Source organism: Andrographis paniculata, unplaced genomic scaffold (assembly GCF_009805555.1).
Source record: "Andrographis paniculata isolate CXL003 unplaced genomic scaffold, ASM980555v1 Contig43END, whole genome shotgun sequence".
Lineage (NCBI taxonomy): Eukaryota > Viridiplantae > Streptophyta > Magnoliopsida > Lamiales > Acanthaceae > Andrographis > Andrographis paniculata.
In genome coordinates, this window is record NW_026137577.1 from 2,132,592 (window position 1) to 2,157,080 (window position 24,489).

The following is a 24,489-nucleotide window of genomic DNA, read 5'->3' on the forward strand; positions in this document are numbered from 1 at the left end:
TTAGGTAATAAACACAAATCTTTAAATGCATTGTGCCTTTGAAAATGGAAACTAGGGACCAAACCATCACAAGATTTTTTATGGTTACAATTGACAAACTAATCAAGTTGAATTAGAACTCTATACAACTAGAATAATTTCATTCATTCGATTTCGATTGGTTGACGTGGATGTTAAAATACCGAACCATGTATGTGATCTCTTAACAAATATTTGTTTTAATAAAATAAATAAATATTGGATATGAATAAGTGTTAAATGCAATATTTTCATCGAAGAATTTTTTTTTTAATAATGCGAATATATTATTAAATTATAAGTTAATAGAGCTATTTTCACCTTTTTTTTTTTTTTTTTAAATCTCTCTCATATTTACAAAAGAATATAGGCTTTGTTCATCGAGCGTTTTCTTGATAAAATAAATTTTGGTATATGATACAGAAAGTTGCGTAAAAAATATAAAATATATTATTTAGATTGAATATTTGATCTTTTGACTTTTGGTGATGACTTTTTTTACTTATTATAATGAGCATTTGATTTTATTTTTTATTTTTTACTTTTTGATTTTTGTATAAAAAATATATATTTTTTTTTATTCTTTTTTGTGAATCATAATTGAAAAATAATGTTGAAAGAATATAACGTATATAATTAGTTTGTTCACTCAATGTTTTTAAATAAATTAATTTTTTGTATATAGTAATAGAGAACTGTGTCGGTAATATAAAAAATAATATTTTGTATTGAATTGTTGACTTTTTATGAGTGGAAATATATATTATATTAATGTATGTATGTTTGTATTTTTTTAATAATATTTATGGAGAATTGTTCCATTGAAAAATATTGAGTGAACATACTTAATATATATATATATATATATATAGAAGTTCATTCGCAAAGCATTAAATAATGTCACGAAAGTTGCATAGTCTCCAAACTACGACATAATGTTAGCGAATTTTGTTAATTTCAAGAGAAAATTATCATATAAACTTTAAGTTCTTAGAAATCAGGCTGATGAAATTTTTATAAATTATTGAACCAAATTTAAAATAATTTAAGTTATATTTAATACCATTGATCATTTGGATAAAATTAAATATGTTATTTTGTCTTTCTAAGTTCCATTGCTATTATGAATTGCAATGGATGAATGCATATTGTGATTATAGTGTATATGTATGTTGTGATTATAAAGTATCTGACAAAATATTTAATTAAAATCGAAAGTATAAATAAAGGCGGAATTACGGTACTGATTTAATATAATTGACATTATGTGATGGTACAATAATAAATATCAAATAATACATTAAATATAAATCTACAGTACAAAACTAACGGCACATGTTAATATTTTATATCGTCTGTTATATTATCATATATTATTTATAGTATTTTCATATGTTGATTGAAACAATTAATATGATAATGATAAATCCTCAAAGCTATAATTGAATATATGGATATTTGTGAGATTTTTATTGAGAATTTATGTTTTTTTATATGAATCGCGATTTGAAAGTAATATTTTATAAATATATATATATTTATAGAAATTAATGATAATTGCACAATGAAAAAATAGAAACCAAACTCTAATTTACTATAAAGTATGAATATAATTAAATATAGGTACATGAAATTATTAAATTTGTTGAGTTATGTTCAAATATTGTCCATTATGGTAATCCATCCCTTATAGGTAAGATTAAATAATATTATACTAATAAATATCAATGTTAAAAGACTATTTTGCTTTTTATTAATAGCTAATCTAATACTCCATCCGTCCACAAACTAATGTCCTATTTTTCTATGTGGTACATCCAACAACTATTGTCTTATTTTCTTTTTTAAACACAAATTTTACATTTTTACCCTTTATTCATTTATTACTTTTAATCTCTACCATACAATTAAGGACAAATTTGTCGATTCATAACAAAAAGACAATCACCTAAAAAAACCGTACAAATATACTTTAGGACAATATAAATTGGACGGATGGAGTATAATTTTATCATATTATTAAGGATATTTTAGAAAACTTTCACATCCGATTCGGACACATTTTGTTGTGAATTGCAATGCGGCATACATCTATCTACATCGATCGATCAATACGTCCGATTACGCCTATTTCTAATCCTAAATGAAATGGAAACTAGGGAATCAGTCTGATTTTATCTTTGTTCTTTCAGTATGAGTAAAAAAAAAAACTATTCCCAGCATTGTAAAAAAAAATTGTCGAGACGAAATTTAGTCAATCAATTTGTTAAGATAAGATAATCAGACCCAAAATTATTATTATTATTAATTATCAAGAAAATAAGTTAGCTTATATATAATTACAATATAATACTATTAAAGATGCTTTTAATAATAGCATATTATCATTATGAGTTATAAAAATGTTGAATGAGTCAATGTATACAACTTTATGCATATATTCTCAAGTAAAGCACAAATTGTGTTAAATAAAGTCACACAAAATATCCTATAAAAAATAGATTTTAGTACGGACAAATTATTCAATATTAATAATAATAATTGCAATAATGATATATATTTGGTTTCTAGTTTACATAGTTTTTTATAAAAATATATTACTTCCATCCGGCTTCAAGGCTCTCATTTATTTTTTGCGTGTTGATATTTGAATATTAATTATTATATCAAAATATAGTACAAATTAAAAAAAATTACAAAAATACTAATAGAAGAACATTTGTACAAAAAAAAAATATTTCAAATATAAGGACATTTTTAATGTTAAATACAATGACGCAAAAGTTAAATGCGACCTTTAGAAGCGGACCGATGGAATATTATTTTTTCTGACAAAATATTATATCAAAATACTATTTAAATTAAAATTAAAATCAACAATTCAAAATTTCAAATGAAAACCAAACAAACTCTCGTGGCTAAATTACTATTCAATTAAATGTTTTTTTAAAAAAATAAAATACAAAATTTCAATTAAACAAACTCTATATTTGATGCATAAATGAGTGTAACTATTGAAAAAACGAAGACCCCGGGGAGCAATTAAGTCACCTACCTTTAGCTTCGAGAAGTTAAAAATCTCCATATCCTAATCCAAATAGCTTTTATAGTAAATTAAAAAATAACAAGATTTGTTTGTTCAATGTTTTGATTTGAAATTATTTTATGTGAGATATAAAAATAGTATCAGTAATATAAAATATAAAGTAAACTAATTTTTAGTCTCGTATTGACACTATATATCATTTCTGGACTTTAATTGGACTTTGCTTGAAAATAGTCTCATTTATCATTTTAGGACTTTTAGAACGGAGTAAAATATGGAATATTTTGTGAAAAAAAAAATGTTTATTCAATATTTAAAAATATTGTTAATAAATACCAAAAAAAAATATTCAATTTTCAATAAAAATGCACAAATTTTGTTCATAAAATCACATCAGAATACTATCTATTAAACTATTACCATTTTTAATAAAAATGCATAATTAGTTTTCCTTATAAAAATTACGTCAAAATAATATTTAAATTAAAATTTAAATTCAAAATCAAAAAATAAGTGCAAAGACATTTTTAGTATTAATATAAGTATATTTAAATAATTGGCTCTATTCACTTTATATTTTCGTTTCATTTTTTTGCTATATAATTTTTATGATTCTCTATTAAAAAAAAATGATTATATCTCACAAAATATCAATCAAACTACTATTTATTTAAATTAAAACATACAATGTTTGTTTAATTTGAATAATTTTTTTTTATATATAAGGCACAATGAATTGTGTTCGTAATATAAAAAATAAAATTTTATATTAAATATTGATTTTTGTAAGATGATAAAATATACATTGAAAATCGTATTAAATTTTTTTTTGGACAAACAAAATAAAAATGAAAATAAAAACACACACTTTATGGGTCCTCATTTAGCAAAAAAAATTCTAGATAGATTTGAAATGCAAAGTTGCAAAAGAAATTTGTAAAAATAATGTGTATTTTTGTTTGGGAGCGATTAAGGTGTTATTAGTTCTAATCAATATATAAAAATATAGACAAGACAATATATTAAATATAAACTGACAATACAAGATATAATATAAAATAATATAAATGCAACGTATAAGTTGATGATAATAATCCATACAACATATGTTATGATTTATATTAATTTAGTTTTAATATTACCAATCTATTGTTCATATGTTGATTAAATTCCTTAACTATTCCCAAAAAATTTCAATGAGTTTTAGAGATTAATAAACCTATTAATAAACCCCGACGCCTCATGTCACCTGCCACACATGGTTTGTCTAGTGTGATTTTTTCGTCAGGCCTAATTTGTAGGGTATTAGGTTCGGCCGAATATTTATCCAGTGTGCATTTTCGGGTAGCGGCTGCGGATTCCCACGTCATTTAAAAAAAAAAAGAAAGAGTGAACAACAAGTTGTTTTATGGCATTTACACTATTTTACATTGATGTGAAATGTAAATAATTTGTTTACTTTTATATCAAATAGATTCAAATACACAATAACAATAATACACAATAAATTAAACACTAGTTTAGTGTTAGAAAAGTATATTTATTTTGTCAACTTTTATGTACTCGACATCAACTTGGTGTAAAATAAATTAATTTTTTAAAAGAATAATTACTTTTTTAATTCATCCGGTAAAATCATATAGATTGATTAGATATAAAAATTAAAAAATAATACTAATATTTTAATATTAAAGTGAAAGAAGTAAAAAATAAAAGAGGAATATTATAAAATAAAAATTATTAATTGATTGATAAAAAATAGTAGAGTAAGTAAAAAATAATAGCAAATGAGTTATTATTTGTTAATATTATGAATGAATAAAAATATTTACTATAGCTGGATTGTACATAAATTTAGCCGATGACAAAAAAAAATAATGACATAATTTTGACGGACGAAAAAAATATCATTTATGTCCATATATTCCTCTCCACATTCAATTTTGCACTTAAAAATTCTTAAAACTAATGTTCTTTCAAGCCAAAAATAAGAGACAACATATACACAATAAAAGTCAAATAATTCAAACAAAAAACATAATTCCTATAATATTGTCATAATTCTTCATGGCTAACAACAAAATACTTAAAAACTATAACTATTAGACAAACAAATCTTAGAAGAACACAACCATAGGCTTGATTGATTGTGTTTTCAAACCTTTTTTTTGTTTCGCAATTAATTTACAATAATACTACTTCATTCGTCATCTAATTGTATATTCATTTGACCGGATATAGATTTTAAGAAAAATAGATTAAAAAAAATTTACTTTTTAAAGTAAAGAAAAAGTAAAAAAAACAAAAGTTGTATTTCTTTTTACTTAAAAAGAAAATAGAAATAAATTTATATGCAACCAAAGAAAAAAAATGAAAATAAATTTACATAACGAAAAAAAAAAATTTTTTTTTTTTTTTTTAAAAAAAATATTTTATTATTTATTTTTCTAAATACATATTATAACACTAAACAATTAGCATTTCAATTCAAAATTTTAGTATTCCTAAAATATAACAAAATACAACCAAAGAAATTCATAATATTCTTACATAATGTAAAGTTTGTTTCGTTGTACTTGTTCAATAAAGATTCATATTTATATCTCTTTCTTACCCTTATATTTAATCATTAAAGTGTATATTAAAATGAATGTTTTCATTTTGAAATAACAAAAAATACTTATAATTGAGTTGGCGTGGTAGGATGATTAATGACCGCAAGATCGAATATTGCTACAATCTTCAAAGAAAGAGAACTCATTTAGAGATACATTTACTAAAAAAATAAAACGGATATTGTTGACTTGGACAGACAAAATTGACAAAATGAATAATTTTGATTTAGACTAAGGAAGTAGTTCTGTGAACAATTAAAAATAAATATTTTCATTTTTTTACTATTTCCATTGTCTACTATTTTAATCATACATTCATATAAAACAAAATAAATCAAAGTTAACAATTAGATTAATTAATCACTTATATTTTGTATTACTTCAATAATAGACGATGAAGAACTTAACGAGTGAAGTAAAGTTAAGTCTTTTGCATTAAGAAAAGTTCATAGACCGATATCATATTGAATTATCCAGTATCAAAAAATTTACTATATACAAATTTTAATATCCCATCGTACTGTCTGTTATTCCCTAATTTTCAGGTCCAATAAAGAGTGGCGGTCCAACCCGAAGGATCAACCCATCCGGCCCAGGATTGTTTATGAACGAAAACAAATCTAATTTGGATAAAGAAAATATTGGAGGAAGTTAAAAAATAATAGATACAGTGAACAGTTATACAAAACTATAATATACTAATAGTATGATGTTTTATAATAAAGATTTTGATACAATATGAACGATATATTATATATTTTTTTAAAACTTTTCACCTTTAATAATATTTTTCTAATTAAATTTATTATATATTTTTTTATATATAACAATAATAATAAAATAAGCAGTTATACTATTTTTAGGAGAAATGGTGTAAAGGAAAGTAAATAAAAAAATGGTATATATATGTAATTTTAAGTAGATTTTTTTTTATAAAAAAGATCAAGTATATATAGTATAGTGTATAGCATCTAGTTCAATAAATTTAATTTATGGTTCAACATATATCTCAAATAGTTCAATAGATTCGATAAATCATGAACCCATAATTACCAACTTTTTTCTCTTATTCAATAATAATAAATAATAATAATAATAATAATAATAATCGGATTAGATTTTAGAACAAAACCAACCTCAATTAAATATTTTTAAAAATAATAATAATATTTTCAAGAGTTGTGTTTAGTTGGATTTGAATTTTTTTTTAAATAATATATTTTATGAAAAAATATATATAAATAGTAAATTTTAAAAAAAATAAATAAAACTTATGTAAAAAAAAAAAGACATCCAAATTTATTTTGTTTCTCAAAATAAAATAATGTTTACTTATATTTTTGTTTCTATTTTTATATTATGAAAAAATTACAATTAATTTAAAAATATTATATTCCATATATATATTTTTCCAAACTGTTTTTCATCTAAATTTTGTAAAGGAAAAGACAGGTAATAAGATATGAGAAAAAGTTGCCTAAAATGGTGTTTTGTGGTTTATTCGTTGGTCAAAGCAAGCAAGAACCCTCCCAGCAGTAAGCTCCTCTTCCATGGAAATTTCTACCTATGCCCTACATAATAATATATATATAATCCGCCCTATAAATGCGCCAAATCTTCCAATCTCCATAAACCCAATTCAACCCCTTTCAAATTAATCCCGTCCGGCATTCCTTGCTGACCTGCTCTTTCTTTATTCAATTTAATTATGCCGCGATTGTTTTCTTCCTTCCTTTCCTCGTTAATTTGATTTGCGGATGTCTTTTGCGGGCGATTTGTTGCAGAGCATTTTGTTTTTCGCTTGAATGTTTTCTGTTGATGCGATTTTGTATTCGCGGAATTCGTCGATTGAGTTTGCTTTTGAATGAAATGGTTTGAGGGTTTATTCAGATTGACGGCTTTTGGATAAGAAATTGCAAATTCTGCGATGAAATTAGGGTTGCGATAGATCGGTTGCTGCTGAATTTGGTGGAAATATTGTCGATGTTAGCTGCAAATCTTCCTATTTTGAGACTTTGGTTCCGTCTGGATTGAACATCTCTGGTTGAAGGTATTTCCATTTTTCGAATTTCTTCGAATAGGATTATGTTGATTGAGTTTTTCCTTTTTTCTTTTTCTTTTTTTTTTAAAATATATATACATATATATATTATGTAATTGGATTTATACAGATTGATGATGGCTGGATAACAATCTGCAAAAGAAAAAGGATAATGATAATATGGCGTGACTCTGAAATTAGGGTTCAAAAGGGGCTAATTGCTGCTTGGATTTGGGGGAAATTTTCCTCATAAAGCTGTGAATTTCATTCAGCTTTGAGAATTAGGGCTACAGTTTGTTGGAAACAAGAAGATCATTCGTTATTTGTTGATTAAAGCAATGGTATCCCATTCATGGCGAAAATTGGTAGCCCCTTGTTGGCGGCCGAATTCACCCGAATTCGAAAGGGAAAGTTGCAGCTCAGAAGAAGGGAACGTTGGTGATGAAGTGGATGGTTTGTTGTGGTGCAGAGATTTAGGTCACCATGTTCATGGTGAATTTTCGATGGCAGTAATTCAGGCGAACGCTGAATTAGAGGATTACAGCCAGCTTGAGTCGGGACCGATGAGTTTTTCTGAGTCGGGTCCGCAAGGGACATTCGTTGGAATCTATGATGGGCATGCTGGTCCGGAGGCTGCCCGCTTTATCAATTCGCACCTTTTCGAAAATATTAAAAGTATGGCTATCCTATTGTATCGTATCCCTGTTTTGATATATTGTGCTACCTTTTTTTATTCAATTGGTTTTCATTATTTTCTCACTTTAGGAAATTATGGATTTATCTTTGACCTTTGTACATATTTGCTTTTGTTTGTGTTCGATTTCTTTTTTAGTTGACAGTAATGGAAGCTGAGTTTATTAGTTTTCCATGAAATATGAAATGTTTTCAACAAATCATCTTAGGAATCATCATAGTTTTTAATCAGTAATGGAAGTCGACTTTTTTGTTGGCGTTTTGAGCTTCTTTGATCTTTATACTTTATTGCTTTTGTTTATGTTCGATTTCCTTTTGAGTTGACAGTAATGGAAGTCGAGTTTATTAGTTTTCCATGAAATATGAAATGTCTTTAAAAGAATCATTAAGAAACCATCATATTGATTAATCAGTGCAAATTACATGGCGCACAAATTTTTCGTTGGCGTTTTAAGCTTCTTTTCGAAATTTGTACAAATTAGGGCTTGTAAAAATCAATTTGCCGATGCATCTCTAGCCGAAACTAATTAATTAGAGGTTGTATAAAATCTAGATACGTATATATATATATGTATGCTATCGGGTAACTATGTCTACTTAAGATAAATAAGTTAGTAATGTGGAGAAACACTTGATGCTATTGAATACATAGTCCAAATGATGCTAGTCGATGATTAATTACATGTTTTTCTTTATGAAAAGCTTTAATTTAGGGAGTGCAATATGTTTACTCACTTGAAAGCTATTCGTGATGCAGAGTTTACATCAGCTGATCAAGAAATGTCGGCCAATGTTATAAAAAGAGCGTATTTGGCAACTGAAGAGGAGCTTCTTTCACAGGTTCGAAGGCAATGGGAAATTATCCCACGAATGGCATCTGTAGGGTCATGTTGTTTGGTGGGCATCGTCTGCTGCGGCGTTTTGTACGTGGCAAATGCAGGAGATTCCCGAGCAGTGTTGGGCAAACAAGAAAGGGCTGGAAAACAGATCCTAGCTGTTCAACTATCGGACGAACACAATGCAAATTTGAAATCTGTTCGGGAGGAGCTGCAATCTTTGCATCCGGACGATCCGCAAATTGTTGTTTTAAAGCACCAGGTTTGGCGCGTCAAAGGCATTATTCAGGTGATTCCTTGTCCTAATATCTTCTCGTTATCCGAATAATTACGGTAAGTTTGAGTGTTTTAGGGTGTTTTGAATTTGAAATTTTCTTTTTTTTTTTTAAATTTTTGTTAATGAAAAATTACTTCCTCCGGCTTGAGTCAAAAATATCTATTTTGTCATTTTCGTAGGTCCAAATACCCGTTGCTTTATTGTTTATATTCTTTTAATTCCACTAATGCCGAAGGTAAAATAAATTTTACATTACTCTATTACAGTACATATCTCTATAAAATACTAAATTTAAATCTATGTGCAAAAGGTCAAATGAGTACCTTTGATTCGGATGGAGGGAGTATGTTTTAATGTGGTATTGTGAATGAATTATGAATTACAGATTGTGTAGAGTGAAAATGACCTCGAGAATGCCATTAACACCCTTAATTTCGTAAATTTGCTTGAAATTATTAATGCTGTAGGATCCGTCGAGTTGTCAACATCCTTTTCTAGGAGTGTACCCGAAAATCATCTTTTGTCGCCAATCTTAGAATCTTTTCTATCTTAAAGGTTTTCGACTAGGTATATTCAAAAGATGAGTATTTTTTATGTTGCTAATACATTTTCAGTGCCATTATAGGTTTCAAGGTCAATCGGAGACGCGTACTTGAAGAGACCGGAGTTTAATAAACCACCATTGTTGCCAAAATTCCTACTCCCTGAACCTTTTGAAAAACCAATCCTTTCAGCCGAGCCTTCTATAGTTGTACAACAGCTTCAACCCGAGGATTCATTTGTTGTATTTGCTTCGGATGGGCTGTGGGAGCACCTCAGCAACCAGGAGGTGGTTGAGCTTGTCCACAGCTCTTCTTCCCGCAATGTACGTATGCAAAAATTAAATAAAAATGTATTCATTACTGTGCAAACTACGAATTAGCCTTATATTGAATTCATATTCAGAAAAAGAACCTACCGAGGAAGAAAAACCACCCAAAACACTTTTTTCGCTCAAGGTTTTTTGCTCAAGGGGCAATTTGAAATTCTTATAAAGTCGTAGAGAGGTGTTTATGCTTAGGGTGTGTTCACTTAGTGTTTTTAGGTTAAGTTGTTTTTATGTTAGGTGTAAGGAAAAGCATATCAGTGATATAAAAATAACATTTTTTTACTTTCGGGAAGCGAATAGGTATTATATATATTGGTGTGCATGTATTAATTCCTTTCCGGATAATTATGTCAGTTTTTCTTTTTCTATTGTTCGCTAAACTCAGTGCATAGTTTATTTATATGAAAAAAATTTATACATTCACCATGTTTTTATCTCTACTTTAACAAACAATAACTATTTTTGCACTATATTTTTCTACTTATACCTTACTTTTTTTATCAACTTCTTGATAATTTTTTTATAATACCTCTATTTTATCTATTTACTTTTATATTGAAATACCATTAGTTTTTGGTCTTCGTGTCCAAACAAAGTTGCATAGTTATCATGAATGGAGGGAGTATATAATACTATAATATTAATCGGGAATCATGTAGATGTATTTGTTCCCTTATATTTTGACAAAACTTCTCCCATTCTACAGGGCATTGCAAGAAAGCTCGTGAAAGCAGCGCTGAAGGAAGCGGCAAAGAAACGGGAGGTGAGATATTCAGACCTAGTGAAGATCGACCGAGGTGTCAGAAGACATTTCCATGATGACATATCGGTGATTGTGCTTTTTCTCGACTCCCATTTAATTAGTCATAGTTCGTCCAGCTCTGTTTCGGTTAAAGCCGGGGAAAGCTCCCGGGCTGACTGGTGATTTAATACCAGAGATTCTCGTCGAATCGTGTTGTATCGAATTTATGTGTTTCTTTATTTCTTTTGTTTGTGGGATTGATCATCAAGAGAAAGTGTAGAGGTGAGTTTTATGAGGAAAATCCCAAATGTGGTTGATGATTATGCTGGGGAGAGTGTTTTTGTATGAAGTTTGTGGTTAAAGTAACTAACTAACTAACTGGCATATGAAACAGGGGAATTTACACTCTTCTTTTCTTTTGACTATGGCTAAGATTGAATTATGACTATTTTTGCATTAGTATGATCTTGTGATGAATTTATTTTTACAAATTGTATTATTGAAAGATGTGTAAAGGATCTGTTTAATCACTGTGTAATGAGTCATGGAATTGCAGTATAGATTTATTATATACTATCTTCGTCCGAATGTTTAGGTTTGTTTTTGGTATAATAAAAAAAATAATAATTGGATAATTAGAAAAAAAATAATGACATTTTGATTATTACCGTTCACTTCAAGTGAAATATATACCTATAAATATATAATTTTGAAATTCATACTTATGAATTGAACAGAAAGTATAAATGTAATTAGTAAATAATTAAGAAGTGTATTAGTAAAAATAATTATTGTATAATAAAAATAATTGTGAATTAAGATGAAGATAACTAAATAGTTTAATTAAAATTAAAAAAATTATAAAATTTAAAACGAGATTAAGTGTATAATTATATTTCCAAAAAGAATGAACAAATTATGTGGAATGGACGAAAATAGAAAATAAGGACCATGTGAAAGTAGCGAGATATAAATATGTGGACGGGTGAGTATAAATTAGTTGAATTACATAACAAAATAATTGTGTTATAATATATATATATATATATATATATATAGGGAAGATTATGGTGCTAATTTGGCACCGTCCAAATCTAACACCCATAAAATAAAGAAACAACACAAGTTTTTATTAGAAACTAACATGTGTTTGTAACAATGACATATGGTATTTGTTACTATATAAATCTAATTTAAACCTTAAACTATATCTAAAATATGGCAACAACAACACTCATTCACGCCCATCGAAAATAAAATCCAATAAATGCTTCCTTTCACTGCGTATCATTATCTTACCACCACACAAATATCAATATCGAGCTAAATCCCTTCGTATGAACAGTATTTTCTCCCCTTCGTGAAGGAATTTCCATATATCAACATATTGATTGCATAAACAAAACCTACAAAAATGCATGAGCAATAGTACAACTCGTTTCATGTTCTCCCCAATCATCGCATCCAATCGAGAATTCAGCAAGCCTAGAGTGCAATATTCATCTCCAAAAATCAAAATTCGAAAAAATAAACACTTACAAACGAATCAAAACCCAATTCCCTCACACTGAACTCCAACTCCACAGTCCCAACTCAAAACTGCGAATAAACAAAAATTACACCTCGGAACAGCGCAAAAGCTAAAAAATTCAAAATGATCATAAATTGAAGAACATATAATTTACCTGCGCGCAAAGAACGTAGAGTATAACTTATCGCGAAGCAGCAATGGAAGCGTGTAGCTACACAGAAATGATGGCGGAAGTTTTTCAAATGAGGAACTAAAACTGTAAAGTAATTAGAAGACGGAAGATTTGACAGTGTTAATAAAATATTAAAATCCAAACATAATTCTTAATTTAGTTAGTTAATTGTGTGGACAAAATTATTTTTTTTCAATATTTATTTAATAACTCTAAAAAATGGTTCAAAATCTGCGTTTGCCGGGAGTCGAACCCGGGTCTATTGCTTGGAAGGCAATTATCCTAACCGTTGGACTACAAACGCCTTGTTAGATAATTTTGACAATTTATATATTAGTCCCTTTGTCCCAGATACTATATCCACATTGCCATTTCTTTCCGTCTCACGTACCATGTCACTCTCCTTTTTTGGAAAATGATTACATAGTTTAATCTCATTTTAAATTTTTTAATTAAAATAATTAGTTATCTTAATTTTAATTTATAATTATTTATATTATAGGATAATTATTTCACTAATACATTTTTAATTATCTACTAATTACACCCCTCCTAAAATAGTGTCTACGGTGTAGCAGACACTGTATTTGGGACGGAGGGAGTATTATTCTAAAATTGTGATCCCAAAATCTTAATTAAATATTTATTTGTGGGATTTTGATTTTTAATAATTATTTTACTATTTAAAATTAAAATTCAAAATCAAAATTTTACAAGTAAAAAATATTTTTTTTAATAAAAAAATAATTAATATTCGGTTCCACTATTTCAATATAAATATATATATTTTTTTATAAAATACTATTTATATCAAAATTTTATTTAAATTAAAATTTAATAAAATAAAATAAAATAACCAAAATTCGAATCAAAACCAAGCAAACCATTAGTTTTTATTTTAAATTGTTATTTGATATAATATAAATAGTTATTAATATATATATTTTTAAATATAAAATTAATTTTAAATTTAATTTTAAAAAAAAAACAATATTTAATAATTATTGACATAGAAAATTTATGAATATAAAAATGTTTTACAATTCCGTAACAAACACAACCTAGAAAAGAATAAGAAAAAATCTTTGAGAAGTGAGAAGCGGATTCATTGAACCTAGATAATACTTATAGGATGTAAGGATTGGGTTATAATTTTAGGATTATTTTGATGGGTTATTTAATCAATAGATAAATTAGTATAATGTTTATTTTTTTTATTAAATATTAAATAAAATTATATTAGGTTTATATTATTTAATTATATGATATGATTATATATATTTTTTTACCATAATATCCATTATAATTTTATTTAAATTACAAAATTATTTATACTATATTTTTTCCTTTTAACATATAATAATATATTAAAATTTATTTGTGATATTTTTGTAGCATATATAATTTAATTTAATTATATAATATGATTATTTTTTTTTACCAAAATATCCATTATAATTTTATTTAAATTATATAATTATTTTATACTATATTTTTTTCCTTTTAACATAAAATAATATATTGAAATTTCTTTGTGATATTGTTGTAACATATATAATTTAATATAGTAGTAATATTTTAAATTATTTATTAAATATCTTAAGTTTATCTCAAAATTATAAATTTGTATTATATTTTGTTATTATTGCTTAAGAAAAAAAGTAATTTAAATATTTTATTAAGTAGTATTAAATAATATTAGAAAAAAAAAGATTAAATTAATTATCTTCCAAATCCATATAATTATAAAAATAAATATAAGATTAAATTGGATAAAATAGTTTTATCGATCGTAACGAGTAAAGGCACCTATATAAGATTATATTATTATTTTTATTATTTAAATAAAATCAATTATTTATTTATACATCCAAATTCCGGGCCGGGCCCATCACAAAACCACAAACCCAATACAGAACAATATAAATAGAGGCGCCACTCTTTTAACTTTTGAAGAACGTATATTTCTACCGTATACGTACATATACATACAAATACGTCTGTATGTATATCTATATATATATGTATGTATTTCGGATAGTTTAAGGTGGAGATAACGCCGGAGAAGCTATGGGAAAGTCCACCGGAGACAGCTCCGCAAGGCATCGGCACAGCGCTGCTCATCGCAGCCGTTCATTTATGGGAGTGTTGGATTGGACGATCAAGATTTTGTCTTTCATGTTGCTTCTTTCTATTGTTTTCTTCCTCTTCACGGTAATTATTTATTTATTTTTTACTTATTTAGATTATATATATATATATATTCGATTGAATTGAGTTTGGATGTTCCAATTTCACTATTAAATAATATTTGGTTTGTATTTTAGAGAAGAAAAATATATAAATATATACTCTTGGGGTTTGAATTTTGAGTTGGGATTTGAATAGTAAAAATTATTAATTTGAATAGTTGCATGATGTGATATAAACAGACGGTTGATGTGATGTTTTGAATGTAAAATTGATTTTTAGTATAATATAAAAAATAAAAAATAGATGTTTGATTTGATGTTTTTTTGGAGAAAAAATTGGATGAACAGTGAAATTAAAATCCAATCCCCCAAACAAACACACCCAATAAAGTATTTTATTTTTGAAAAATTTAAAATTTAAACTCAATGAAAAAAAAAATTCAAAGAAATAGATTTTTTTTTTTTTTTTTTTTGTTAGCATTTGAATATAAATTTTAATTTAAACGGCATTTTGTATTTAAATTTCAAATTATTATTTGATTTTTGTTTGAAATTAATTTTTTATTTTAAATTTAAATTTAAATATATATTTTTACCTTTTTAAAGTATTATCAAGTCAATATTTACTGTGATATTACTCAGTCACTTTTTTGTATTGTATTAATATTTCATTTGAATTCAAAATTTTTACTTATTCAAATATAATTAAAAAATATCCAAAATATAAGTGTTTATGGCAACTTAATCCAATACAATGATTTTTAGTAAAATAGTAATAAAAATATATATATAAACATAAATTAACATAATATTTCAAATTATTAATTATAGGTTTCTATTTATTACAGATATATTACATTATTATTATTATTATATGTTATATAATAGAATATGATTTGCTTATATTATTGTTAAAATATTATCTATATCTATGAAATACATGACATATTTATTTTTATTGTTTCGGTTTAAAATTTTAATAATATATTCTTTTTAATTGTATAATTTGGAAGAAAAATATATAAATATTCATAAAATAAAATATAATATTTTATATTTAATTTTTAATTTTTTTAATAAATGAATTTGCAGGCAAATTATGCAAGTCGTCGTTCCTATGAAATTCGGCGGGAAATCTCCATCTCAGCGAATGGAACGACGTCGTATGGAGGACCTATAAATAAGTTCGAGCTTCCTCTGGATTGTTCCCAATGGAGTCCTACCAGCAAATGCCCGACGCCAAGAGATCCTCCCAAAATCCACGAGCCTTCGCCGAATGCCTCCACCAATTCAGTCTGTCCGGAGTACTTCCGATGGATTCACTACGACCTGCGCTACTGGAGGAACACCGGAATCACGGAGAAGATGGTGGAAGCTGCGCGGCTTACGGCGCATTTCCGCCTAACGGTCTTGGACGGGAGAATGTACGTGGAGACGTTCCGAGAGTCGATTCAGACGCGAGCTTTGTTCACGGCGTGGGGAATCGTGCAGCTGATGAGGAGATATCCTGGAAAATTGCCGGATTTGGAACTTATGTTCGACTGCGATGACCGGCCGGTCTTGCCGGAGATTGAGTATGGGAAGGATGGGTCGGAGCAGCCGCCGCTGTTCCGGTACGGCTCGGATTGGGAGAGCTTGGATATCGTGTTCCCTGATTGGTCGTTTTGGGGATGGTAATTCTCTTTTCCTTTATATTTCGTTTAACTGTTTCTCTGTTTCATTCTGAGTTGTTTGAGCATTGGTTGTTTAATTCAGTGATTTATGGGAAGAAATTTAGGGTTAGATGTGCACATAACTGACTTTTTAAATTGTGGTTCAGATCATTTAGTTTAGGTTGCATAGAAGTTTCAATGCGTGATGATAATAGGTAATAAGCTTTAAGTTCTTAAATTTAGGGGAGAATCCTAATCAAGTTGTTTTCTTAGGTTGTTCAACTTATATTGTTTAGGTCAATTCAAGTTGATTGATCAGGGATGGTTATGGGGTTGATTTTCTCGGCTAGCATGTATGACTATATATAATTTTTTAATATGAAATCAATTATAGCATGTGTTCTATGTGATTATGTCAATGTATTGTTTCTTTGTTGTATTTATATTATGTTGACGTAAATTATGTGTTGTATGTCCTATAATGTGTGTCACTGTGTTGTGTGCCGTTGTATTGTGTAATTCAGCACCGTGTTTGATTGATCTCCACAACTGGAGTGGAGCTGAGCTTAATTTAGCTTGACTGTAAAAGGCAGAAGTCTTCAATGGAATTTGATTAGACTTGAGCTTATTTATGTTTGGGTTAATCAAGTTATCAAACCCCAGTCAATACATTGTAATGATATATACAATATATGGTTGTTGTTGAATGTTGTGTATCTCATTAGTATGTTTTGTCATTTATACATTATTAAATTATATATTATGTTGTGTTAACATATGATATGTGTCGTGTGTTTTTAGATCAATGCTGCAATGTATCATATTAACATTAAATGTGTAGTTTGTATGTGTTATGCTAACATGATATGTGTTGAGATCAATTGTGACATGGATTGCGCAGACTATTGTCACACATTTGTATTATTAGCATAAATTGTGCATGCATGTATGCTTATTTGTTATGTGTTGTCCATGTATATGCATTGTGCTATCAGTAGCCCGCCACCATATTGAATATTATGTCACAATAGCCCAAACATTTGACATGCACATTTATTGTTTGAAACTTTTTTTAGTTCCGGAGGTTTACCTATTGCACGCCCACTATTTATTGTTTGAACTTGTTGTAATTTTGTTACTAAATTAGCTGAACTTCATCTTCTCAGTGTTGTAAGTACATATACTTCATGCCTTTAAAAAAGTAGTTTCATCATGTTTCTTTCATTTACTGTGTCTGTGTAGGGCAGAGATAAATATAAAGCCATGGAAAAGCTTGCTGGAAGACATAAAAGAAGGGAATAAAAGAACAAAATGGGAGGACAGGGTACCCTATGCCTATTGGAAAGGCAATCCCGAGGTTGCTCCGTGGAGAGGTGACCTTATGAAATGCAATGCAACCAATCAAAACGACTGGAATGCACGCCTCTATGTTCAAGTAAAACTCATTATCAACTGCTTAACCTTCTACGCTAAATATCTCTAGATCTTTGAATTTGTAAGAATATTTTTTGTTTATTTCTCAGAATTGGTTAGCAGAATCTGAAAGTGGATACAAACAATCGAATCTTCAAGACCAGTGCACTCATCGGTAAGCTATTAGTTGTAATTTAATCTATGTGTCCTATTGATGCAAGAATTCGATATAAAGGTATGCACATTACAGGTATAAAATTTATATAGAAGGATACGGATGGTCTGTGAGTGAAAAGTATATTTTGGCCTGCGACTCTCCAACCTTACTAATGACCTCACGGTGGTATGATTTCTTCGTAAGAAGCATGGTTCCTCAGCAGCATTATTGGCCTGTCCGAGATGAAGATAAATGCCGGTCCCTGAAATTCGCTGTTGAATGGGGAAACAATCACCCGGAAAAGGTAATTCTTTTAGAGGAGAAAACTAAACAATGACCGAGATATAATATGTTCATTCTACATTTGGATTGGTTATAGTGTTGAATTGTTGTTGATTAGACTGAGTCAGTAGTTTGTAATGGTATACACAATGCATGTTTGTTGTCGAAACAATATATACTGTGTATATCATTAGCATGTGTTTCAATTATATATCTTATATTGTACTCTCTCCGTTTCAAACATAGTGCAACATTGAGAATTTAGATGGATAGTATTAAATAGGAAAAAATGTATATTTATTTGAGTGGTGTGATAGAATAAAGTGTGGGGTATGAATTAAATATATTTAATTATTTTCTATTATAGAAATGTTACAAGATGTTTGGTACAGACTAAAAAGAAAATGTTGCAGTATGTTTGAGACGGACAAAATACTTTAATAACATGTAATATGTGCTTAGATCAATGATGATATGTAATATGAACTACTGTCATGAATTGTCGGTTCATATATTGTATTGTGTTATATTAAAATAAATTATGTAATGTATATCTGCTAATATGTGATATATGCTTAGATCAATAATGGCGCATGAACTATTACTATATATTGTTAGTTCATATATTTTATTGTATTATATTAATATAAATTAACTGCTCAATGTTGTACTAACATGTTATATGTGCTGAGCTTAATAGTGTCATGAATTGTCTTAATTATTGTCATATATGTTGTATTTACATTATATTTTAACATAAACTATCTTATATGCCGATTTGTTATGTGTTGTCCATGTATACTTAATGCGATATACCTTCTATGTGAAAAAATATTGCTAGTGTTCACTAATATGAAAACAGACTGACAGCTAATTTTTAAGGTAATCTACGTGGCAAAATTTTTTTTTTTTTTTTGAGATTAAGATCATAGTGAATGATTTTTTTATTTTTATTTTTATTGATCTAGAATCACGATATTCAGCTTATGCTTATTATCTTCTGGAATCCATGGTTGTTAGGCGAAGAACATTGGCAAAGCCGGGAGTCGGTTCATCCAAGAGGATTTAAAGATGGAATACGTCTACGACTACATGTTCCATCTTCTAACCGAATATGCAAAGCTCTTGAAGTACAAGCCTAGCATTCGACCCAATGCCACCGAGCTTTGCGCAGAAGCAATGGTGTGCACGGCAGATGGAAATGCACGAAAGTTCATGGAAGAATCGTTGGAGAAGACTCCAAGCGATTCGATTCCATGTGCATTGCCTCCACCATTCAGTCGTAAAGAACTCATTATTCATCGAGCTAAAATGTTGAAGGCCGAGAATGAAGTCAAGAGATGGGAAATGAAATATTGGGACAAACAAAATATCGAAAAACCGGAACAGCCCGATTAGCCGATAGAGGTATGTTGTTTCTTCTCATATCATAGTGAACCTTCATTAGTTTTTTCTTCTTGCTTTCTATGAGTTGCTAAATACAAAAAATTATACATCTTTGAAAACATGGAAGAATTGATGGATATAAAGATAAATAGAAATATTGTTTGGATATAATGTAAGACTATTTTTACCTATCACTTGTAAGAGTTACAATATACATATTTTTTTTTTGGACCTGTAATTGTATTTTTCTAATTTTTTTATTTTCAACTGTATGATCTATTTTTTGGGTGTAAGAAAATATTATCTATATTTTATTCTATATAATTTTTAAAATTTATAAATAAACCCCCTAAACCCTTAACTATCTTAACATATTTATTTTATATTAATATTTTAAATATTATATTGATAATCTATACTATTTTTGTTCGGCTTTAAAAATTTCATCTACTTTTTATGTTGATTTTTAAATATTAATTATTATATAAAAACGTAATACGAATTAAAGGAAAATTGCAAAAATACTATTATTAGTGTCTTGTAATACTACTACAGTGATATTTGTGCAAAAAATTATATAAATATTATGATATTTTTAATATTATTTACCAAAAGTAAATGAGACCTTTAGAATCGGACAAAGTGATTATTTTTTATTTTGTATTATTTGACCATAAATAATAATAATTTTAAATCATATAAATTAAAATTTTAATATTATTAAACAATGGCTTCGTTCACTAAGTGATTTTTTTGTGTTATAGAGAATTGTGTCAAAAATATAAAATATACTTTCTCTGTTCACTTACAATATTTACATATTTTTACTTTGAAACGTCCAATTACAAAGTTAATATTTTATTAAATATTCTAATTTTTTCTGCAAATACCTTTATTTTACATCACATCGTTACTTTTACACAAAAAAAAATTGACAAAAATATTATTACAATACTTTGTGGAAAGTTAAGACATATTTCGTATATAAAAGAGCAAACTAGGATGGAGGCATAAGTCTAGCACCATCATATTCCATTTTTCATTTCTTATGTTTCTTTGCTTTTACTATTTTTATTTTTTATTTTCTTGTTTTGCAATTTAAATTCATTTTCCTTGCATAATTATTTTCCTTCATTTTTCTTCTTTATATTTTCTGTGTTGAACTTGTATTTATTCAATTCAATACAATTTCCTTGCAAGAGTAATTTTCCTATGTTTCTTCTTTAGTCCACTAACATAATTTTTTCGTCGATTTATTTTTATTATATGATCAAACTCAGATGCTTTCTTGAGTAGACCACAAAACTCGATTTACTTCGGGTCAAAATTTATTGGACCGTCATCGACAATTTTCAGCGATAACAACTATTGAAATAAAAATTCAAATCAATATTTTATTTCAAATCAATTCCAAACAACAACCAAACAAATCTTTTGTTTGTATAATTTGATAATATATTTTGATTTGTGACTTTGGCATCCTTAAATGGATGCTATTATTATTATTATTATTATTATTATATCTATTTTCCAAATTTTATTTTAAATTTTGCAGCTTAAACTTGGAGTTCATATTTTGAAAACCTAAACAAGCACACCCATTGATTCAGCATAAGATGATGGAAAAAGAGCTACAAATGGTTTGTTTACTTTAGTATATTTTATATTATATTTTTAGTAAATTAATTATTAAATATTTTTTTCGTCTCGACTCAATTTATTTATTTTATCAGTTTTTTTTTTAATTTCTCACTTAAAAATATAGAATACATATATAAATGTCAAAACATATTTATTTCTTTTATACTTGAATTAACAATATTATTTTACACACTTTCACTAAATAATAAAAAAAATTTATTTACCATTTTTAGTTGAATTAACAATATTATTTTACACACTTTCACTAAATAATAAAAAAATTTATTTACCATTTTTAGTTGTCATACATAGTTTCATTCATCAATAAAATATTAGTTATATTATTTGCATTTATTTATATTGATATTATTACATTAATTCATATATTAAAATAAAGTAATTTTGTTCTTTCAACAAATTTTTTAATATTTTTCTCTTAAAAAATTAATATATTACATACACTATTTATTTTAATATCATCGGAACATTTTTATACGTTACATAAAAAATACCAAAACACAAAATAAACACATAATTTTTACATTAAAAAAATTACCATTAGCTATCATTGAAAGGTTTCTTTTATTTTTATTTCCATTTAAAGTTTTTTATTTAAATTTAAATTTAAATAATATTTTTATATAATATTATATAAAAAAATAATATATTTTTATTTATGTAAAAATAATACTATTATTTTTTATTTAAAATATAAAACAAACAAACACACTCAAAAGATATCTTCATTAAATAATTTATTTAGTATTGAGTGAGATTGAATGTCACGCTCGTATCAATTAATTTTTTAGATCACTTAGCTTACGCGATTTTATATAATATTTAAAATCAAATGAGTTATTTAATCAAATTCAATACTAAATTACATTATTTAGGTCATTTTACTGTAAAATATTTTGTGTTTGTTTGTGATCTTTTATACTACCTTTTTATTATTAATAATAAAAAAAAAAACATTTCTTAAAATATCAAATAAATTATTTATTCTATTATATAGTAATATAAAGAATTAAGCAATTTTTTAAATATTAAATTTTATATTCAAGACCCAAATAGCGATGGAAATAGGTCAGATCGGGGCTTACGACCTGCTCTACATAAGGCTTAGCCTGACTTAATCTATTTACTAAAAAAATCATGTCAATTTTTTTTTAAAAAACCTTTTTATTTAAATACAACAAGCTTAAGCTTAAAAAAAAAAAAAAAAAAAAATCTTTTTAATTAACATGCCAGTCTATTTAATATTATTATTTTTTTATAAAAATATTTTTTATAATTATATATTAAAAATAACTTTCTATCTAATAATAATATTTATTAAATAATTTTAATTATAAATTTTATTATAAAAAATAGATTTTTTTAATTTTTGTATATATTAAATAATTGTTTATACTTTATTATTTTTTATTTCTATTTAAATTTGCAGATAAATAAATAAATAAAAATATTATGTAATTTTTTAAATAGACTCGTAGGTCATACCAAACTTTTAAAAAAGTCAGGCTTAAGTTTTTTTTAAAAAAAAAAATTTAGGCCTACTTAGCCAAATTCTGGCCTGGCTGGCCTATTTCCATCCCTAAACCCAAATTCCAAACAAACATCTAGTTTCTTTTAATTCAAATTTTACATTCGTTTCTAGGATTTTATCAAAATTTTACTATTCATCCAAAAAAAAATTCCCCAAAAATATCAAATCAAACACCTATTTTTTATTTTTATATTATACTAAAATATTGATACTATTCAATTTTTCTGAAAATATTACAATAACCATATATATATATTTCATAAAATATAACATAAAATAATAAGAGTGTGTTTGTTTTGTATTTTAGTTTAATTTTTATTTTTTTTAAATGAATAATAATATATAAAAATAACAAGTGTGTACCGTATATAATTTTTTTTTTTTTATAAAATATATTCAAATATTTTTAAAAAGAAACAAACCTTAATTATTTTTCTATTTTAAATTTTTCCTTAATAATGGGGTGTATTTGTTTTGTGTTTTAAGTTTAAAATTATTTAAAGTTGTGTTTGTTTGGATGTTTGAATTTTGGATTGAGATTTGAATATAAAAATTTTGAATGTGAATAATTGTACGATATGATATAAACAATGTTGATGTGATGTTTTGAATGTAAAATTGAATTTTAGTATAATACAAAAATAAAAATATATATTTATATTTTTTAGAGAAAAAAATTGAATAAATAATAAAGTTTGAGGAAAATCCACCAAACAAACACACTATAAATATAAATATATTGTAGTATTTTTTATGTTATTAATTAAAAGCATTTCATCCGATAATTATTGAATAAATAAATTTAAAATTTTTAAAAAGCAATAAAATTAATTATTTATATTTTTTAGAGAAAAAAATTGAATAAATAATAAAGTTTGAGGAAAATCCACCAAACAAACACACTATAAATATAAATATATTGTAGTATTTTTTATGTTATTAATTAAAAGCATTTCATCCGATAATTATTGAATAAATAAATTTAAAATTTTTAAAAAGCAATAAAATTAATTATATAAAATTCAAAATAAAAATATAATTTTAAATACTATTTTAATTAATTTTAATAATTTTAATTCAAATAATATTTTGCTATAATATTTTATAAGAAAAAATATATTAATATATTTTGAACAATAATCGTACTTGAACGTTAGATTTTGATTTTATATTAAAATAAAATAAAATAAAAAAATAAAGAAAGAAAAGTAAAGCGTGTGCGATTAAACTTCACCCGATTTTGTTAAATAAATAAATAAATTTTTCTATTTTTGAAACTTTCTTCGTAAATTGGAATGTAACATTAAATTAGGCTTAATAAGTTGATTATTCATTATTGTAGTTTGCAAATAATAACAATAATAATAATAATAATAAT

General features: G+C 26.1%; 2 protein-coding genes and 1 non-coding gene across 3 annotated transcripts; 2 read left to right on the plus strand and 1 right to left on the minus strand.

Annotated features, from left to right (window-relative positions):
- The first annotated feature begins 7,195 nt into the window (after nucleotides 1-7,195).
- On the plus strand, nucleotides 7,196-11,608 carry LOC127251290 (probable protein phosphatase 2C 38). The gene is made up of 5 exons (XM_051274932.1): nucleotides 7,196-7,729; nucleotides 7,851-8,395; nucleotides 9,171-9,538; nucleotides 10,152-10,391; nucleotides 11,101-11,608. Exons 2-5 carry the CDS (start codon nucleotides 8,059-8,061, stop codon nucleotides 11,317-11,319), a joined length of 1,164 nt encoding a protein of 387 aa, XP_051130889.1. The 5' UTR covers nucleotides 7,196-7,729; nucleotides 7,851-8,058; the 3' UTR covers nucleotides 11,320-11,608.
- Nucleotides 11,609-13,071: 1,463 nt separating this feature from the next.
- Nucleotides 13,072-13,143, minus strand: TRNAG-UCC (transfer RNA glycine (anticodon UCC)). Its single transcript has one exon. It is a non-coding gene; the product is annotated as a tRNA-Gly (tRNA).
- Nucleotides 13,144-16,213: 3,070 nt separating this feature from the next.
- LOC127251284 (uncharacterized) lies at nucleotides 16,214-19,990 on the plus strand. Its single transcript, XM_051274927.1, has 5 exons — nucleotides 16,214-16,704; nucleotides 17,926-18,118; nucleotides 18,207-18,271; nucleotides 18,347-18,557; nucleotides 19,556-19,990. The coding sequence occupies exons 1-5, from the start codon at nucleotides 16,397-16,399 to the stop codon at nucleotides 19,931-19,933; spliced, it is 1,155 nt and encodes a 384-aa protein (XP_051130884.1). The 5' UTR covers nucleotides 16,214-16,396; the 3' UTR covers nucleotides 19,934-19,990.
- Nucleotides 19,991-24,489: the final 4,499 nt, after the last annotated feature.